General features: G+C 46.9%; 1 protein-coding gene across 2 annotated transcripts in view; it reads right to left on the reverse strand.

Annotated features, from left to right (window-relative positions):
- DNAH2 (dynein axonemal heavy chain 2) overlaps positions 1 to 20,159 on the reverse strand; it is a 3,497,426-nt gene that overhangs the window by 495,366 nt on the left and 2,981,901 nt on the right. For both annotated transcript variants that reach the window (XM_078670326.1, XM_078670327.1), the window contains 2 exons: positions 10,295 to 10,494; positions 9,043 to 9,169 (listed from right to left, as the gene is read on the reverse strand). In XM_078670326.1, coding sequence (XP_078526452.1) covers positions 9,043 to 9,169; positions 10,295 to 10,494 — 327 coding nt within the window. The remainder of the gene's footprint in view (positions 1 to 9,042; positions 9,170 to 10,294; positions 10,495 to 20,159) is intronic.

The following is a 20,159-nucleotide window of genomic DNA, read 5'->3' on the forward strand; positions in this document are numbered from 1 at the left end:
CCTGCTCCCGGAATCGGAAGCTGCAACAGATCAGGAGGATGGCACGAATATTTCAGATATGGAGGATCAGACGGAGCAATCCTTACATCCGTTAGCTGTTGCCATCCGAGAGTTGGAACAGGGAGTGCCGGGCAACGCGGAGGCTACTGACCCTGACACGCAGGACTCCCACTCCTGAGAAGCTGAGGGACTAAGATTCATTGTTGCAGTCCTTGCCATGGGGCACGCAAGTAACTCTTTCCCTTTTTTTCTTTTTGTTTTTTTCCCCCCTTTTTTCTTGTTCTTTGGGGTGGACATACGCTACTTTCAGACTCGAACTCTGAACTGCTAGACTCTTCTTAGTTGGGGTTGTTTGAGGGGTGGGCGACAGACCTTACTGCCTGGTGGCCCACACCGTCGATGGTTGCACGGGAGGGACAGCGGGGGGGTACAGGTGGGGTGGGGGTGGGGGGCACGGGGGTTGTTCATACAGTTTGGTTGTTTGAGGGGGGGAGGGGGGGGGGAGATGTGATGTTAAGTGAACACAGTCATGGGGATCGACACATTTTTTGGCTCTGCCGATATGGGCGCTGGCCCGCCTGCCTGCTCCCTCGTCCTGGAGAGAACATGCCTCACTGTTGTACCCATGGCCGCTGAACAACTGAGTATATTGACGTGGAACGTCAATGGCCTGGGCAACAAAATTAAGTGAGGCCTGGTGAACAACTTCCTCAAGAGAATAGGCCCTGATGTCATTTTCTTGCAAGAAACTCATCTGAGGGGCACGGCCTGTGCGTTCATAGCCCGGGGTAGATATAAGGTATTGGGCCATGCGGGGTACACAACTGACTCCAGGGGCGTGGCGATTCTTGTTAAGAATACTTTCCCGTTTCAGGTCACGCGGACGTGGGGGGACCCTCTAGGTACATGTGTAGGAGTGCAGGGTTCTTGGCGCAGGCGTACTTACACCCTAGTCTCAGTGTATGCTCCACCTAAACTGCAGGCGAACGCGCTGAAGATGTTAGCTACCATACTTTTAGACACCTCTGACACAATACAGATAGTGGGTGGTGATTTCAATGACGTAATGGACAGGGGTATGGATAGATCAGGAACGGCTAATCACCAGAGTACTCAGACTCCCCTGGCTCAAATGGTGTCTGAGATAGGACTGACCGATGTATGGCGACTGCTGCACCCGAACACTGTGGCCTACTCATTTTACTCGGCAGCACACAAAGTGTTCTCCAGATTGGACTATGTCTTTATGACTAGGCAGGAGCTGACTATGGAAGGTGCAGCGGAATACCTGGCAAGAGGCCTTTCAGACCACTCGCTACTGCTCGTTTCGATGGGGAGGTCTGGGCACAAGAAAGAGGCACAGTGGCGCCTCGCCGCTTGGGACCTGGCGAACAAGACAATACTTAAAGGTGTTAGGGCGGACGCTCGGGTCTACTTGGCTGAAAATGTAGGGTCGGTGGACTCGGCGGTAACCCTGTGGGAAGCACTGAAACCGGTGTTGAGAGACAGGATAAATGGTAGATTGAGGGAGGAGAGAAAGAGATTAGTGGAAGAGGTGGAGACTGTAGAACACACCATAGTAGAGCTGGAAAGGGACCACCTGCGTACAAAAAATTCGGTCACTTTGCGTAAACTGCTAGATAATCAAAGACGCTATCAAGACTTGGTGTCGGATGAAGCGAAAACGCAACATTTGGCCACATTACACCGTCTTTACGACGTGGGGGACAAATCTGGCAAACTTTTAGCCTGGCTTAACCGTAGGGAGAGGGCGGCGCGATGGGTGGATGCAGTCACTGACGAGAGGGGAGAGACAGCATGCTCGGACCTCCACATAGCAGACGCATTCGCGGCTTACTATGGCCGCTTTTACGAGGCCAGGCAACTGGGCTCGTGTGAGGACTCACTTCTCTATATGTCACGGGTTGACCTCCCTGTGGTGGAGGCTGATGCCCTACCCGCTTTGGAGGCCGACGTCTCCCTGGAAGAAGTCAAAACCGCCATCGCCGGACTGAAGCCGGGTAAGGTGCCAGGACCGAACGGTTTTCCCCCGGAATTTTTTAAGTGCACGGCCGACATTTTGGCTCCACACCTGCAAAACCTCTACCTTGAGGCGTACAGAGAAGGCAGCCTACCCAATGACCTCACCCTGGCGATCATAGTTCCTATTCACAAAGAAGGCAAACCACGGGATGACTGCGCGTCCTACCGTCCCATCTCCCTGTTGAATACGGAGGTGAAAATCCTTGCCACAATCCTGGCGCGACGCCTTAGGACAGTCCTACCTGATCTAATACACTTAGACCAGACCGGCTTCCTACCGGACAGGGCCACGAAATTCAATCTCCGACGCACGCACAATTGGCTGCAGGAGGTACGGGATAGGGACACGCCCCATTGGTTCCTCTCATTAGATGCGGAAAAGGCCTTCGACTCCGTACATTGGCCATTCCTCGAGGCTGCCTTAGAGAAATTTGGTCTCGGCCCCAAATTCCGCTCATGGATACGCTTACTCTACACCAACCCGCGGGCCAGGGTGCGGGTGAACGGGAGGCTCTCTCGCGAAATATCGATCCAACGAGGCACCAGGCAAGGGTGTCCCCTGTCACCGCTTCTCTTCACATTGACCATTGAGATATTGGCGGCCAAAATCAGGCAAAACCAGAGGATCTCCGGCTTCCGACTTACGGATGCGGACGGCCCGCAAGAGAAACTGTCCCTCTACGCGGACGACGTACTCCTATTTATCACTGCCCCGCAGACCTCAGTGCCCGCATTGTTCCGGGAGCTGGACGGCTACGGCAGCCACTCCGGCTACGCAATAAATTGGCACAAATCCGTCCTTTTTGACCCCAGGGGGGACACGAGTGAGGGGGACCTTCCGGACAGACTGGTGGTATCCACAGAGGGCTTCCAGTATCTGGGAGTATTCATCACGCTGGATAGACAACTGTCACTTCTCAGAAATGTTGAAAGGATACTTGTGAACTCCGCGGCTGATATGGCCCGGTGGCGCCAACTTCCTCTGACCCTCCAGCAATGTATAAAATGATCGTATTGCCCAAATACTTATATGCCCTACAGAACGAATATTATCCGATATCAAACGGTCTTCTCCGTAGAATACACGCCGACCTCAGATCTTTCATATGGCTGGGTAAACAGCCGAGGATAGCACTGACCACCCTCCAACGTCACCAGTACAGTGGGGGTATCTCACTGCCGAATCTTGAAGCATACTATTGGGCGGAACACTTGTCCCCCATTAACGATTGGCTCCACGCCCCGGCGGACCACCCAACGTATGCATTGGAGCGTACCAAACTGGCCCCGCGTCATCTGCTTTCGTACCTATATGGTGGTGCGGCGAGCCGGTCCTTACTCCCAGCCACGCATATTACACTCTTGGAAATTGGCGACGAGACGTACGGGATGGGATAGGAAACCCACCCGACAGACCCCACTCTGGCACTGCACGTGGCTTTCTGAACTCCACAAACTTACAGGCTTTAAGCAGTGGGATGACATTGCGATCTCCACGGTGGGTGATGTCGTCGCCAGAGGGGAGCTAAAATCCTACGCCACCTTGAGGGCAGAATATGGGCTCCACCGCTCGCAGTTTTTTAAATACATTCAACTACGCCATGCATGGAGGGCACAGGCTCTGACCTTAGAGGGCCTGCCAGAATATGCGCCTCTAGAAGGAAGACTGTTGCAGGAACAGATACCACACAAGGCCGTGTCACTCACCTACAAAACACTCACGAACCACATGCTGGGGGACCTGGCGAGGCTTAGGACCACTTGGGAGCAGGAAGTAGGGACACTGGAAGACATTGACTGGGACTTAATCCTTATGCACCCGAGAGAGGTGGCTATCAAATCCCGGCTCCGCCTGATCCAATATAACGTGCTTCACAGGACGTACTTTGATAGAGTGCGACTGTTCAAAATGGGGAAGACCTCGGACGATAGATGCCTGAGATGCCATCAAGAGGGAGGGGACTTTTTCCACACATTATGGGCCTGTGTGAAAATACAGTCTTACTGGACGCTCATTTTCACCGAACTGCGAGAGGTCCTGTCTGTGTCGCTCGACCAGGAGCCCAAGCTGGCCATTTTGGGAATGACCAATGATGTTGACCTTCCCCGCCCCCTATTGGTGTTTCTGACATTAGCCCTAGTGGTGGCGAAACGTGACATTGCAAAATATTGGGGGGCTGAGACGGTACCCACTATAGATGAATGGAGAAGGGGACTAGACCTTTATATGGCGGCAGAGCGAGTGACGTATAAGTCAAGGGGTTGCCCAAAAAAGTTCAAAAAGGTTTGGTCAAAATGGAGGCAATATCATGGGCTGGATAGTGGTCTTGGGGAGGGAGGCCGGTGAGTGTACCCGGAATGGGACGATGAGCGAGTCCAGGATGAAGGACGTACTAGGAGTGGACATTGCTCGCCGATCACGCTATGCATGCTTGAATGTTTTTCACACCAGTTGCTTACCAGGTATGGGGGGGAGAAGGGGAAGGGGCGAAATGTATGTGCTCTTACAGTGGCTGTGATGTTAGACCTTGAATGAGCGGATGTACTACCGATTCTACATTCCCATTAGTGATTGTTGGGGGGGGGGGAGTTCAACAAAACTAAAAAGCAGATGCCCAGTTGCCTAATGTGACCTCTAGGTATGCTGAGGCGGGGGTGCACCGAGAGGGACCCGAAGACTCAGTCAGACTGACCTATGGACTGTGCATTGATACGGCACCGGGGGCTCCACGAAGTGTATCTTGCTATGTACTTGTTTTGCCTGAATACTGTTGCCACTGTCACCCTTTTCATGTCTGAGCATCTGCAATAAAAATTGTTTTAAATAAAAGAGTGAAAATACTTCACTTTGATCTCAACATGCGTTGGTGGGTCAGGGTAGAGATTTCAGTCATAAAACAAACTATTTCCATATCCTTGGGGACGCAAACAAAATTAGAGCTACTAAACAGATTGTGAACGTAAATAAGAATGGTAAAACATTAGCAACTCTATTCCACAAAGAATGAGAATATCTACGCATACCACAGGAAGTATTTACCGAAGATAAGGCCTCTTTGAAGAAAAAAACATTTTTGTATATGCTTCCATCTTCTTAGCATCCCTATTAGGTGGAGTAGATGGAAAGGCATTTGGATTAGTATGACTTTTAAGAAGCCTGCACTTTTATTACACTCTCCATTGTTGTATGGTAAAGGAGGAAATCCGGATTTCCCGCAGTTGGTCAGTGCCTCCTCGCAATCTGCATGTTTATTGGAGGGCAAGATTCAGGGTTAGCCCAAGTGTCCATCAAAACATCTGTTAAAGCTTCATTAAATGGTAATAAATGCTCTTCTGAAGCTTGTGGCTGATCCACAATTTCAGTCAACAAAGTAGTTTTAACATCTTGTTTTGGGAGAACTAAATCAGGAGTTTCTTCTGCTCTGCGTATTACAGCTGCAAAAGATGATGTCTCCTCAGTAGCCATAACTGATATAAACCTAAATCAGGAGAAGTCACACGACTGCTAGCATCTTGCAAAGCCTTCAGAATATCTTCTTGAGGATATTGTGGATCAAAATAATAGTCTCCTTGTGAAAGATTGGGTTCTGACCATAGTAGAAGGCAACTTACCTTCCAAATCCGATGAAACAATCGGATCTGCCATTGGCACCGGTGACGCCGATCCCACAGTCGCATGCAACCTTGCATGAGGAACCTGTGGCGTCAACTGTAACGTTGATGAGAACAAAGCCGAAGGTTCCATAACCATTAATTCCGATGTCGACGGTCTCAAACCTGAAACAAGAGCCACCATTGGCATTGAGGATGGATCTGTTGACGTCTGACCAACCGAGGCCTCCTCTGATCCGTAGAGCCCGAAGGCATACCAACAGAATCCAGACTAACCCTAAAGGTTGAGTCCATAGCTTTCTTTCACTGTTGGATCTGATTTGGCATTGCTTCCTTATCCGCTGGGACTCGAAAGGGAAAAGACGTCGTAGGAGGATCCCTTGAAGGAGGTCTAGCCAGAGAACAAGTTTGAGCAGAAGGCCTCGGTACCTCATGCAACTCCGAATGCAGGAACAATAAGAGTGGTGCAAGCGGGAGAATCATCTTTGGACTTTTTCTGCTTCTTTTGACTCTTCCTTGACTTCGATGAAGTCCTATCCTTCAAACAACCTCTCGATGGAGAACAGGACCGCTTTCTTGACCTCAACCGAGATCAACGAGCCATGGACATCTTTGATTTCCTGAACCCCACTACTGCGAGTTTTGTTTCCCACTCCCAAATTGTCCTTTGTCTCATCTTGGCACACAACAAACACAACTTTGGTCGAAGCCGGATCCAAGGTACCACAAACAGACATTGTGTGGATCTGTAACTGACATCAGCCAGGTGCAGGTCATAAATGGCTTAAATCCTGAAGGTTCTGGTGACATATTGAACCCAATAATGTAATTTCGAGAAGAAATGAACCAAACCGTCGAATAACAGTTAAAGCTCCGGATCTGCTTCGGTTGGCGTGGAAAGAAAGGAATTGACACCAGCGCAACCAGGTGACGTATATGTAGGGAAGTCGATGTCACAGTCTCTCGAGGTAGAGTCGCATGTGGAACCATGCTGTCACACGATGCCACCTGCTGACGCTGGAGGACATTCCTATTCAGAAGTTTCCGGATTCAGTCTGACACCTCAAAAGGTGAGGAACATGCGTTTAGAAGTCTCTATCAGAATAGCACTCTTACTCTAGATTTTGTTTGTTGACTTCTAGTCATTCCTGTTTCTTTTATTATACCACACCAATGTTCTACTCTCTGGAGCTGACCCCTCTTTCAATATGTGTGCAGAATTTTGTACACTTTTGAGGTATTATGTAGGTGCTCCGATGTCCTTTTACTACTCTTCTAATGGCGGTATATCTTACTGAAACTAACACACTGGATCCAATTTTAATTTAGTATTAGCCACGCTGCATACCGCTAGCACCTTCTGTTTGCCGTTCTTTGTAGCATTTTAACTTTCACTCCCTGTGCAAAATTGTTAGTAGAGATTTCTAAAGGGTGAAGATATTAGGGCAAAACTGGTCCTGGTTTGCTTGTGTTATTGTTCAAGTAGGACCTTGCTTGGCAGTTCAGGCTGGACTGTTCATATGAGGAACAGGGTCAAAACTGATTTGCATATGGCTGGATCCAAACTAAGGTGGCATGGTGAACAAAAGAACAACGGGTTGGAGTGCTACCCTGAGCGATTGCCAGTGGTTAGACTTTTGCAAGCAGCCTCCCATCACCATCTGTGTGTTTCATGAGGTAAGATATTATCATCTGGTTGGTGGGATAAATTAAACCCATCATAACAGCACCTCTGTATCATTTTCAGCTATTGTCTTTGTCAAGTATATGGTTTGCTATTTACTCCAGGCTGGAAATCAGCCAACCATCACTGTAGTGTTCAGTAATGTTCATTCACGTCATGTCTATGGAGATCACAGTGTTAAAAGGTTCTCATGGAGAGGAATTTTTGCAACTATAATAATTTAATGGTGCAAAAAAAAGTCTTGAAGCTCCCTGGATTAATTTACCAGACCTTACCGAGGGAACACGTGTAAATGTGAGCAAATTCAAGGTAGCAGGATATACTGCTAAAAAGGTCAGTAGAGCAGTGATGACCAAGTGACCTCTAGCAGTGGCAAAGAAATGTGGTACAACCTCTCATGAAATGTCTAAGCTAAGTCCTTGGCAGTACTAAAATTATCTTTTCAATGGATGCTGATGGGAAGACTCTAGCAACAGAAGTATCAATATGTTTCAGCAGGAACACAGCAATGACTCTTCAATCTGGGCACCAACAGGAGCCATTGACAAGAGTGAAGTATAAACATAAAGCTACAAACCATTATGGTATTATTAACAACGATTGTAAAATGTGTCTGTTCTTCCCTCTAAAAATATAGCCGCTATTACAAATTAATGTTTTGAGGCTCCTGATGCCCTGGGGACACAAGCATGTCAATAATTTCCCTTATAGTATGATTGCTAAAATATGTCAATGCTGGTCGAATAGTATATTTATGCCAAATTTTCAGAGTAAGCACACAGGATAACTTGATGCACAATAAATCTAAAGTGCAATCAACTGCATACTCTATATCTATTCTGAAAATCTAGCATGGATCCAGCACATCTAAATCTCCCTTGGACAACCCTGCCGCATGGGAAATTTAAGAACATTTTAAACAGTAGTGATGGATTTCTGAATTGGGAACACTTTGGAACCAATCTTTCAACAGTTGACACCTGTTTTAAGTTGAATATCAAAACGAAAAAAAGGATGAGCAATAAGGAAACAAATTAATTAAAACCAAGTATTAATAAAAGCTTAAGTAACCTTCCCAGGAAAAAAGAATGTCTCCAGAGGAGACAGCACCTTCCACTCCACAGGACAGAGAAATAAATATGAGGATACAGGAGCTGGATAAGTGCGATGGTGGCATAATATGGGTGGGCCAAGCCCCCCACTTTGACGCTAGTAAACTTTCAAAGTTGAACATGCTTGATCTCCTATACCCGTTTATGAGAGTTTTTCCAATTTATATGGCTGGAGGGACTGGGTTTGACAATAAGTACGAAAATGCAACAAAAAGAGTATGCTTGCTCAGCTGATGAGAAAAGCTTTATAAAGCAGAAAAGGAGAGGTCAGGATTCCGAGGCTTTCTGCTAAACAGAAAGTAGATTTTAAAAAGGTAATATTCAAAGCAGAAACATACCACTGTGTCCTCACAGGAGCAGGAGGTACTCACATTGAAAATGCTGACCTGAAAACTGGTATAGATGGAGTGATATGCACTTGTTACACCTCACTCAGAGAACACTACCTTATTCCAAGTACAGTACAGGATATTGGTGCTGAGGTACTAGACCTTTTCTTCTAAGGTCAAGTGATAAACCCTACCGCAGAATACTCACCAAATCACCTGCAGCAAGAAACAATACTTTAAAGACATGCATTGAAATACTCACCACCCCACCTCTCAGGAGGAAGTTGTACTCATCCATGTTGAGCTTGCCAGACATCTCCATAATTTTTGCGCACATTTGGAAACTAAAGAGTAGCTTGTGACGTTCAAACAGGGCACGGCAAGTGTACCTGCAGAAAACAATCAAGCACATTTTTTTAATATAGTTTTATGGAAACATGATTGGAATGATAGCGAGAACACAATGGAGTAAAAACAGTCACCCAAGATCCTGCACTTTGAAAATTGGAATTTGATCCTGGGCAATGCAATAGCTTGGGACCACTGGAGTTTCAATTGAGGACAAATAGCTTATGAAGCGGATCATGGGTTTTGCAGCTTTCAGACACAGCATCCCATGTCAGCGATGTTTAAGAGATATTGACTTGGGCAGGGTGGCTCCATTCTCAACAAAGGTGTATCCAGGTGTCATCAACATGCATTAGGAATGTAAGAAGGAGAGAGATTTTGTTTGACAATGGCTATAAGGTTTCACATTTGCACTGAAAAGCAAATAGCATAAAGCTGACCCTTTTGGGACACCACAGAAGGTCTAGAAATCTACAGGTTTATCACTAAGTATATGAATACTATTGCGCATAAAGTTATCATTCGTGGATATCATGAAAATCTGTTATGGATCCAGACTTCTTGGACCTACAGTGTACAGCGTCGATCTACATTTTCTCTGCACACTAGTATACAAAAGGAAGTATAAGATGCAATTGTGAGGGAATCCAAAGATGTCCGACCTTAAATGATGTAATCAGATGTATGCTTCTACGCTAATAAACAGATTGGCACGTTTTGAGGCATTCAATTACATTCATAATAAGAACTCAGACATATGAGGCCTGAAGTCACCTGTGTAGTCATGCTGCTCTGTGAAGCCCAGAAAATGGTGTGTGGCCTATATATTAATTTCTGCATCTATGTTCACTAATGAGGTCATATAGAGTTTGGTGGAGATGGAGGACCAAAATAAGTCAGTAGAGCCACCAAACTTGCAGTTTCTACCTCTTCTTAGAGTTAGGGGATGTACTGTTTGCAACAGTGGAGCATTAGAGAGAGGCAACTAGATTAGATAAGCTTCATTACTGGCTGTTGTGAAAGATGGATGAATCCTCGTAGGAGGTACCAATAGCTGCAGTCAAGCACTTACCCCAGGACAAGGTATAGGATTGTTAGAAGGTGAGTCGGTTCACCTATTGATTACAGGATTCATGGGTGATGTATGTGGCAGTTTCAAAATTTACCTGTAGACAGCATAGGTGTGGTAATCATTCAGGTTAGTAATCCGCTCATCCAGCTTCTGACTGCGCTTGCTCTTTTCAATGCTGAGGTTGAAGAGGTCAATGTAGGCATCCAGTGAAAACTGGTACATTGGGTCAATGCGGCCCATGTCATTCAGGACAAAAAAGAGAATGGAAGCTCTCTGGGCACAAGAACGATACGCCTGGAGAAGAGAGATTCAGCACATTGGTACAAGGAGAACAAAAAGGTAAAACTGTCAAACACCTACATGCTAAGACTGATCTGTTAAACACAGGCACTTGTTTACTTACTTAAGAAAGCACTTGTGTACCTAAAAGGCTGCATGGAACTTTCACTAGAGCATCCCAGTTGTGTTGTTTTGTGCCTAGCTAACGCCCATAAATGTAAATCTACTCTCTGCTTTGAAAAACCAAGTAATACCTCCCTAAATGAGTGAGCCACATATTAACACCAAGTACATTAATCCACTGTATGTGATGGTCACAGGAAATAATCCTCTGAAAGTTCTTTCTTCATGTCTACAAGCACATACTGCCTTTGGTCACTTAGTGCCAGCGTGCTGCCATGGCTGCCTGCTAAAAAGACATATTAAAATACAGTACAGACAGAAACCACTAATACTAAAATATTTAACAAAAATCCAAACAGGACAAAGTCAGTAGTAGGTGATGTCACCGCACTGCCTAACCAAGGGAAGACGGGCTTGACTTAAAGAAATTCTAGGAAGATTTAACAGGTGTTGCACTGTGGCTCAGAATAAGAGAATAGTAAAAAGTAAAAAATGTTGGGTGTGCAGACTATGCCAAGGAAGGACTACTTTACTGAAGAAAAAGGTCGATCTGCAAAACCGATCTAGTGCCTTTAACACACACAATTGAGTTGATAGAACAACCAGGCTTTTGTCTACAACATAGCTCATTTGTGCCAAGTGCAATTCCATACATTATTTCAGCCAGAGAAGTCACTCAAGACATAGGATGCTATAGCACACTCTTCTGTCATGAGGAAAACCGACCAGTGAACGCGGTATGGTCAGCATGTGCACCCAAACTGGGAACACCGCTCCCCTCAACATTAGCAGCCTCATTAGCCTCCTAAATATTAGTGAACCGGCAACAACATACTACAAGTGTAATAATGTAACAACTCCCACAGTGGCTGCCTTTAACTGCTGGCGCACACTCACAATTCAAACAAGGAAATAGTCTAGTCTTCTCTATACCGCGGTGCTCTAAAAGGAAAGGTGGCCACCAAACAACCTGAACCATTCAAGTTCAAAACATAAAAAATGTGCATTCAAGCACATAGAATCAAGAAATCAATGCATACTTTTAGCCAACACATGTTTCATCAAAAGGGCATATCACCCACAACTATCAGGGCTTAATAACAAAGAAGGACCATAATCCTACTAATTAGAATGCAGTCCTTGATAGACAAAATACTATCGCCCATATTCCCATAGCTCCGGAAAGTACGCCCAACATCCTGACATATAATAGTAGAAGTTCGGCAAGAAGGCTAAAAACCTGTTCTCTATCTGGCCTTTGCATCTTGGTCCCACTCCACCCTTTCTTACCCGTGACAGCAGTACACAGAATTTTAGCTTCAATTTTTACTAAAACGTTACCATTTCTACTCATATAAACAAAAGGTCATCTGTCTGCTGGCTGCAGGTTCAGCTTCTTTGTAGGTTCATTCCATTTCACCCTTTAGTTTCCCGCCATATGGTCATGCATGCTGCATTCTTAGCAGCCTGGACTACTCTTTGTGTTTAGGCCTCCCCACTTATTTGTTAACTCGCCTTGTTCACATTTAACATGCTGTAGTGCAGCTTACTTTTAAACGTCTGTCACGGTCTCACATTTCTCCTCACACGCTCTCTCATCACTTGCTCGGTGTACCCAAGCAAGTGTTTTTTCATCCATGTTATATGTGCATTGGTCTTACCACATAACTGTCCCCTTTTACTTGCAATCAATTTTCAGGCATGTGTCCTGTTGGTCCACTTCACTCATCCTCTGCCAGGCTCCTAATGATTCCTTTTAAGCATGGGTGGACGATCTTTCTCTTACTTGGCAGCCAGACACTAGAACTAACTTCCACAAGAGCTTCGAGATCTAGGTTATATTATTTCCTTTTAAAGGGAGTTAAAACACTGCGTTCCCCATCTTTTACATGCTGCTAGTTAGATTCCTCATCGTGTTGCTTAGTCTAGCTTGTTTTGGATTCATTCCCCTTATGCCCTAGAGCCAGGGCACCTTTTGGGTAATCACTCTCTCTTCTAATCTCTCTACTTCATCATTGTCTTTCAGTACTGGACTCTGTCAACAAGAAGATTTTTACCCTCAGCAACATTGGATGGATTATACTGTAGTATGCACTCGCCAGAAGGCTTCTAAGGCAAGAGATATAGGTCTTTTGAGGATCAGCTGCCAAGAAAAAACTGCCACATTTTAAGCATTACTTGAAGTCTGTTGTCTGTGGCATGAGTCAAAGAGTGAAGCAATCATTATCATCTTATCCACATAGAATTGAAATAAAAACGATTTCAGAAAGCAGGCTATCAAAAAAGGTACACAGAAGAAGAGGGAAACCAATAGAACCTCCAATGGAAAGCATGGTGATGCATGAATAGGGACCCGACGTGTGTGTGTGTGTATAGGTGTGGCACGGACACTGCCTTCATTCATAAAGGACAGCATCCTCTTTCAATAATCTCTTTCTCTTCCTGCCTGGGGCACAAACAGTTACCAACCACGTGGGAAGGAGACAGAGTGGGAAGAATGAGAGGCAACTTTTGGCAGATCCTTTTAGTTGTTTAAGAACCAAGAATACGAAAAAAGAACAAGTTACTTACCTTCGGAAATGATGTATCTGTAAGACACACATGTTAGTTATAGATTCCTTACCTTAGAATTACCCTCAGGCGTCTGACTGGATCCAGAGAATTTTTTCTCAGCAGTACCCCTGCATGTTGGTAGGTGGCGTCGGTTGACTCCTTGTCCGTCGTTGGCGCCGTGGTTGCCAGCATAACGTTGCGTTGTCTACTTAGACGCCGACCCTGTGCACTGATGTCAGTTCTGACACAACTTTCCATGCCAAAAGCGCAGAACCATGCAAGACACTGACCACTGGTGCACATAACCAGGGCCCTGGAAGGGAATCCCTATCCCTAGATGTCAGTTCCCAGAACGGGGAGGATGGGTGGGACGGTAAAGTGGGACGGTAAAGAATCTATACTAACATGTCTCTTATAGAAGAACAAGTTAATTACCTTCGGTAACGCTTTTTCTGGTAGATACAGTATCTGCCTGTGGATTCCTCGCCTTGTGAATATCCCCTTGCGTCAGCAACATTCGGAAATTCTTTTCGTAGCCTCGCGCCGACGTGGACTTGGACGTCATAGAGACACGGCATCGCTCGCGACTCCGCTGACGTCACCGACGCCTATAATAGGCCCACGCCGGCATGATGACATCAGTTCCGCCCTTTTTTCCGTGCCTTCGAGGCACACGGACGGACCAATGACAGTAGAAATGTACGTAGTATACACAGTACACGATAGTCAAAATAAAACACACAGTGTGAAGCAAATGAAAGCAAACATTTGAAATAACACATTTTCTTGACCATAAAACAAATACTAAACAGATATTCTGGCATAGAAGAGTGGACAACGGGGAGGCGGGTGGGTCAGTGAGGAAGCCACAGCCAGATACTGTATCTACCAGAAAAAGCGTTAACGAAGGTAAGTAACTTGTTCTTCTGATAGATACATCTGCCGTGTGGATTCCTCACCTTGTGAATAGAGTCCCACAGCCGTCCCCACTCCAGAGGAGGGCGTCCACTCTTCTAAACCAGGAAATCCTGAAGCACAAAACGCGCAAAGTGGCCGTCCCTCCTCACTTCGGAATCTAAGCAGTAATGCTTCGCGAAAGTGTGGAGGGAAGACCAAGTTGCCGCTCTACAAATGTGCTCTACTGGAACACCTCTAGCCAAAGCTGAGGTTGAAGACTTAGCTCTTGTAGAATGAGCCCTTATACCCTCTGGTGGTTCCTTACCAGCCAACGAGTGGCAGATCTTTATACAGAGGACGATCCATCTTGACAAAGTTCCTTTATGGACTGCTCTTCCTCTTTTGCAGCCAGCAAACCCAACGAAGAGCTGGTCATCCAAACAACAGTCTTTAGATCTGTCCAGGTAAAAAGACACCGCCCTTTTGGGGTCCAGACGGTGTAACCTCTCCTCCTCCTTGGAAGGGTGCGGGGAGGATAAAAGGTAGGGAGGGTAATGGATTGACCAAGGTGGAAAGGAGTCACCACCTTTGGGAGGAAAGCAGCCCTGGTCCTAAGAACCATTCGATCAGCATGAATGGTCAAGAATGGGGGCTTGGAACTAAGAGCTTGAAGCTCACTCACCCTCCTTGCTGAGGTCATTGCAACGAGGAAGACTGTCTTAAGAGTCAAAAGCCTCATAGGACATTTGTGAAGAGGCTCAAAGGGAGCACCCATCAAAAAAGTCAAGACAAGATTTAAGTCCCACAGAGGCACAATAAAAGGAGCAGGAGGGAACTTATTCGTGAGGCCCTTCAAAAACCTTAAAACTACAGGAGATTTAAAAAGAGATGGCTGGACAGGCAAGCAGAGAAATGCCGACAGCGCAGAAAGATAGCCCTTAACTGTAGCAACAGCAAGCCCTTGCTGCGCCAGAGAGAGGGCAAACTGGAGAACATCAGACAAATGGGCTCTCAAAGGGTCAATAGATTTCTCCCCACACCACGTGACAAATGTTGACCATCTATAAGAATAGATGGATTTAGTGGAGTCACGCCTGACTAACAAGATGACATCCACCACGTCAGGCGGGAGAGAAAAGGAATTCAGGTTGCCCCGTTCAATCTCCAGGCATGAAGGTGCAATGTCTGGAGGTGGGGGTGTAGAACCTGCCCCTCCATCTGAGAGAGGAGGTCTGCCCTGTGAGAGAGACGGAGCGGCGGGTGAGAGGAGAGGTGGAGAAGATCTGTATACCACACCCTTCTCGGCCAATCAGGGGCGAAAAATATGACTTGGGCCCGGTCTTGGTGAATCTTCCTCAGAACCCGAGGAATCAAAGGTATGGGAGGAAACGCGTAAAGGAGTTGTCTTCCCCAACTCAACTGAAACGCGTCCCCTGAGGCTCCCTGCATCGGATACTGGAGACTGCAGAACGACAGGCAGTGAGCATTCTCGCGAGTGGCGAACAGGTCCACCTGAGGAGTCCCCCACGTCCGAAAGACGTGACGAACCACCTCCGGGTGAAGCCTCCACTCGTGGTCGGCCGAGAACTGCCGACTGAGACTGTCTGCACGCACGTTCAGAACTCCGGCCAGATGATTCGCAAACAGACAAATCAGATGGTCCTGAACCCAGGACCAGAGACGCAGAGCCTCTCTGCAGAGACCCTGCAACCCCACTCCTCCCTGCTTGTTGATGTACCACATCGCAGTCGTGTTGTCCGTCAGGACCTGGACCGACCGACCGCAAAGGGAAGGGAGGAAGGCCTCGAGTGCCAAACGAATCGCCCGCAATTCTAGAAGGTTGATATGAAGCAACCTTTCCTCTGGAGACCAAAGACCCTTGATCTCCAGATCCCCCAGATGAGCACCCTACCCTAGGGTGGATGCATCCGTTATTACTGTGGCCACCGGAGGAGGCAGATGAAAAGGCTTCCCCTGAGACAGGTTGCCTTCCACGCCCCACCAAGACAGATCCACCGCAGCTTCTCTGGGGATCCTCACTGACTCCCTGAGATCTCCGTTGTGTTGATACCACTGCCTGCGGAGGCACCACTGGAGCGCCCTCATGTGCCAGCGTGCATGGTTGACCAACAGAATGCAGGAAGCCATCAGACCGAGCAGACGAAGGACCTTCAGGACTGGAACGACCGCTCCATTGTGAAATAAAGGAATCATTTCCTGTATGTCGCGAATCCTTTGAGGAGGAGGGAATGCACGACATACAGTTGTGTCCAGTACAGCACCTATGAACAGGTTGCGCTGGGAGGGCACCAGGTGAGACTTGGGTAAATTTATCGAAAAACCCAACCTGTACAACAACTGGGTTGTCTCCTTCAGATGATGGAGCACTCTCTCTGATGACTCTGCCTTGATCAGCCAGTCGTCCAAATAGGGGAATACCGGAATCCCTGACCTTCTGAGATGCGCTGCCACCACCGCCATCACCTTGGTGAAGACTCGAGGCGCAGTAGTAAGTCCAAAAGGAAGGACCACAAACTGATAGTGTTGCGATCCCACCGTAAAACGGAGATACTTCCTGTGCGACTTCAGGATTGGGATGTGAAAGTACGCATCCTGCAACTCAAGCGTCACCATCCAGTCTTCTTCTAGCAGCGCTTGAAGTTTCTGAGCAAGGGTGAGCATCTTGAATTTCTCTTGTTTAGATAAAGATTCAAGATTCTGAGATCCAGGATTGGACGAAGTCTGCCATCCTTCTTGGGAATCAGGAAATACCGGGAGTAGCATCCCTGACCCCTTTCCTGCTCTGGGACCACCTCTATCGCACCCTTTCTTAAAAGAGTCAACACTTCCTCCTGAAGAAGCAACAGATGTTCCTCTGTGCAATAACCTTGGCAAGGAGGGTAATTGGGAGGGAATTCCCGAAAGGGAAGGGCATACCCATTTTCTACAAGATTGAAAACCCAAAGATCTGATGTAACTGATTCCCAATCCTGTAGAAAATGGGTAAGCCGACCCCCCACATGATCCTGAATGGCGGATCTAGGACTGCTTTTCTGTGGCTGAAGGGTTGGAGGAAGTGGAGGAGGAAGAGGCTTGACGTCCACGAGGACGCGCTCTTTGCTTTCCCCTGTAAGATCTGTACATGGCATTTTCCTGCTGCTGCTGCTGTTGCTGCTGCTGCTGACCTTGTCGGTAATTCCGAAAGGAAGAGCGACCGAAACCCCTGAATCTCTTGTTGGTCGAAGAGCCTCTGATCTGGAGACCTAAAGATTTAGCAGTCGCCCTACCGTCTTTAAATCTCTCCAGGGCCGTATCAGCTTTCTTCCCAAAGAGACCAGATCCATCAAACGGAAGATCCAGCAAAGTCGCTTGAACATCCGCCGAAAAGTCGGAGGATTTCAGCCAAGCTGATCTTCTAGTGGCGACAGCAGTGCCCATGATACGTGCCATATAGTCCGCAGTGTCCAGACCACTCTGTATCACTTGGCGAGCCGCTGCCTGTGCATCTGAAATTACCTCCTCAAAATCCTTCCTGTTGGCATCAGGAATCTTAAGAGCTAGAATACGCAAAGAATCCATAAGAGCATGCACATACCTCCCCATCAGACAAGTGGCATTGGTCGACTTCAACGCCATACTTGCAGAGGAGAAGGTTTTCTTAGCAACCTGATCCTGTTTCTTTGCCTCCTTTTCACAGGGTACTTGGGGAAAGGCACTCACATTCTTTTTGGAGCAGGCTGCTTGAATGACAAGACTCTCAGGTGATGGATGAGACATCAAAAAAGCAGGGTCTTCAGGTGCAACCCTGTACCTTCTTGCCACACTCTTAGATACTGCAGGAGCTGACAGTGGTTTCTTCCACACCTCTAAAATGGGCTCCGTTAAGGTGTCATTAAACGGAAGTAATGGCTCTACCACAGACCTAGATGAATGTAAAACCTCAGTGAGAAGATTGGATTTAAATTCCACCGTTGGCAAAGTTAATTGAAGAAGTTCTGCAGCCTTCCTCATCACCATATGATAAGGCTGGACATCTTTAGAAGGTGTATCAGAGCCTGAAGGCAACTCCCACTCCGGAGAGAAATCCAGGCTACCAGTGTCAGCCAGTTCCTCAAAACAGTCCTCATCCAATGAGGTTACGTAGTTTTCGGCCTCGCTTTGCTACAGCCGCCATTTTGCGTTTAGTCGCCATTTTATGTTGCCTCACTCAGGCAGCATGGCTAACGCGGAAAAATGGTCTTTCTGCCACTTTCAGCTGCTCAATGTTTTTCTCGTCAAGGAACAACCTTTGTCCTTGTGTGCGATACTGATGTCAGGGTCCGGCCGAGTTCGCAAAGCCATGTCTAGACTGATTAATCCATGACTTACTCCACTGTTTGGGTCCCACCATTCTTCTCTACCTTATCTTATTTGACTGGCCTTCACTATTCAATCCGTGTGTTCTCTTGTTACATAGTTCTTCTTTTGAAGCATTCTACACATGTTTTGCCACCTGCAAATTGAATTACGGGCACCAGTGTTGATTAACCTGATGGGAGGAGAGCACACGGGGTATGAAAGGAGGGTGTGTTTTAGACATCTGATAGCTTGTTTTCGAACTATTCCTATTTGTCAGTTTTGTGTATATTGGGAGTTGTCATTGTAAACTTGTGTTGTATAATAGACTGTGCGCCAAAGATTGAACTGGCAGTCTCTTGAGAACCTACCTGTGTGGTACTTCTTAGATAACTGTGCTTAGCTGCAGCTAATAAAACTACTTTTCTACGCCAAACAGAGTGTCCCGTATCTCTGTCGGTCGAGGCAGGTGAACTCGGAGATCTCAGGCGTGCCCTGCGCCGCTCGGCCCATAAGGCCGGGTGCTCCAATTGGCGGCCCAACGTGTGGGCAACTTCAGCAGTAGTAGTTTTGCCGGAGAGTCGTGAGGAGCTTCGCAGGAAAATTCCGGAGGATTTCGCGAACCACGTGAGCGACCCCTACATGTCGAAGTGGACCAAAGGTCTTTTGAAGCGTGGCTACTCCTTCCCGACGGCTGCTGACGACTGCTGCCCTGACTGTCGCCCTGCCTTGGCCCTTTGGTGATGATTGATATCGCGAGACGATAGACGGACATCTGTTGGCGTGAGAAAAGCATTTAGTTAAGTATTTGTGGGTAGCGCCCACTCTCTTTGTTTTTGTATTTTGTTATTCGATCAGCGTGCTAACCGAAGCCAAGGGGTAAGTACGTTTGTGCTGTGACTCTATTGTTTGAAAATCCCTTGACGTTTGTAAGGACAAAATGCCTGGATTTAGTAAGTTTAAGAAATGTTTTTGTTTTGGTTGTTTAACGGATTCCCGACTAGAGGATTCTTGTCCAATTCCTCCAGTTGGAACTCCTACTTACGAACTTTACTCAAAGCACGGTCTGGGTCCTATAGTTTTTAATGAAACATGGACCCGTTACACTAAAAAAGACGGTGTTTTGCAATGGCCACAAAATGGGTCTTTTGAGTCAGATATATTAGATAATTTGGCAGCGATTTTATTCAAGAGAAAAGCCCGGCCGGCAATGTTCGCCTCCTTTCGCCTATGGCGCAAGGAAGCCAAACAGAAAGAAATTAAGCAAATGAAGAAAGATAAGAAAGAACAGAGTATGTCGATTCTACAGGCTGCCCAACAATTTAAAAATGACGAAGCTGATCAGGCGATTGAGGTGTCAGAAACATAACATCGTATGGCAATAGATAGATGCTATCTTGTATTACCCATTGTATCAAAGAATAAAAATCCTGATGACGATTCTTTTATGTCCCATTTGTTGACATTACCTCCGCCTTATGTGTTAGGTGCTAATGCACCGCCATTACAGCCCGCTGTCAATCCAGCCGCTGTAATTCCTGCCCAGTTGCCTGTCCCTGTGATTCCGCCTCAACCCTCTTTGCCAGCAATATCGGTACCCCAATCTCCTGTGCCTCAGCCTTCTCCATCTGTCGTTTCTTTTGCTACAGATTCCTCTTCTGTCTTGCAGAATACATTGACCCCCATTTTAGTGTCAGATTCTCCTGCAGCTCGACAGCGTTTAGTCGACACTGTCTCGGGTCTTTTGTCGCCTTTTCTTGGACCTCTTTTCT

The sequence above is a fragment of the Lissotriton helveticus genome, chromosome 12 (assembly GCF_964261635.1).
Source record: "Lissotriton helveticus chromosome 12, aLisHel1.1, whole genome shotgun sequence".
NCBI classification, from domain to species: domain Eukaryota; kingdom Metazoa; phylum Chordata; class Amphibia; order Caudata; family Salamandridae; genus Lissotriton; species Lissotriton helveticus.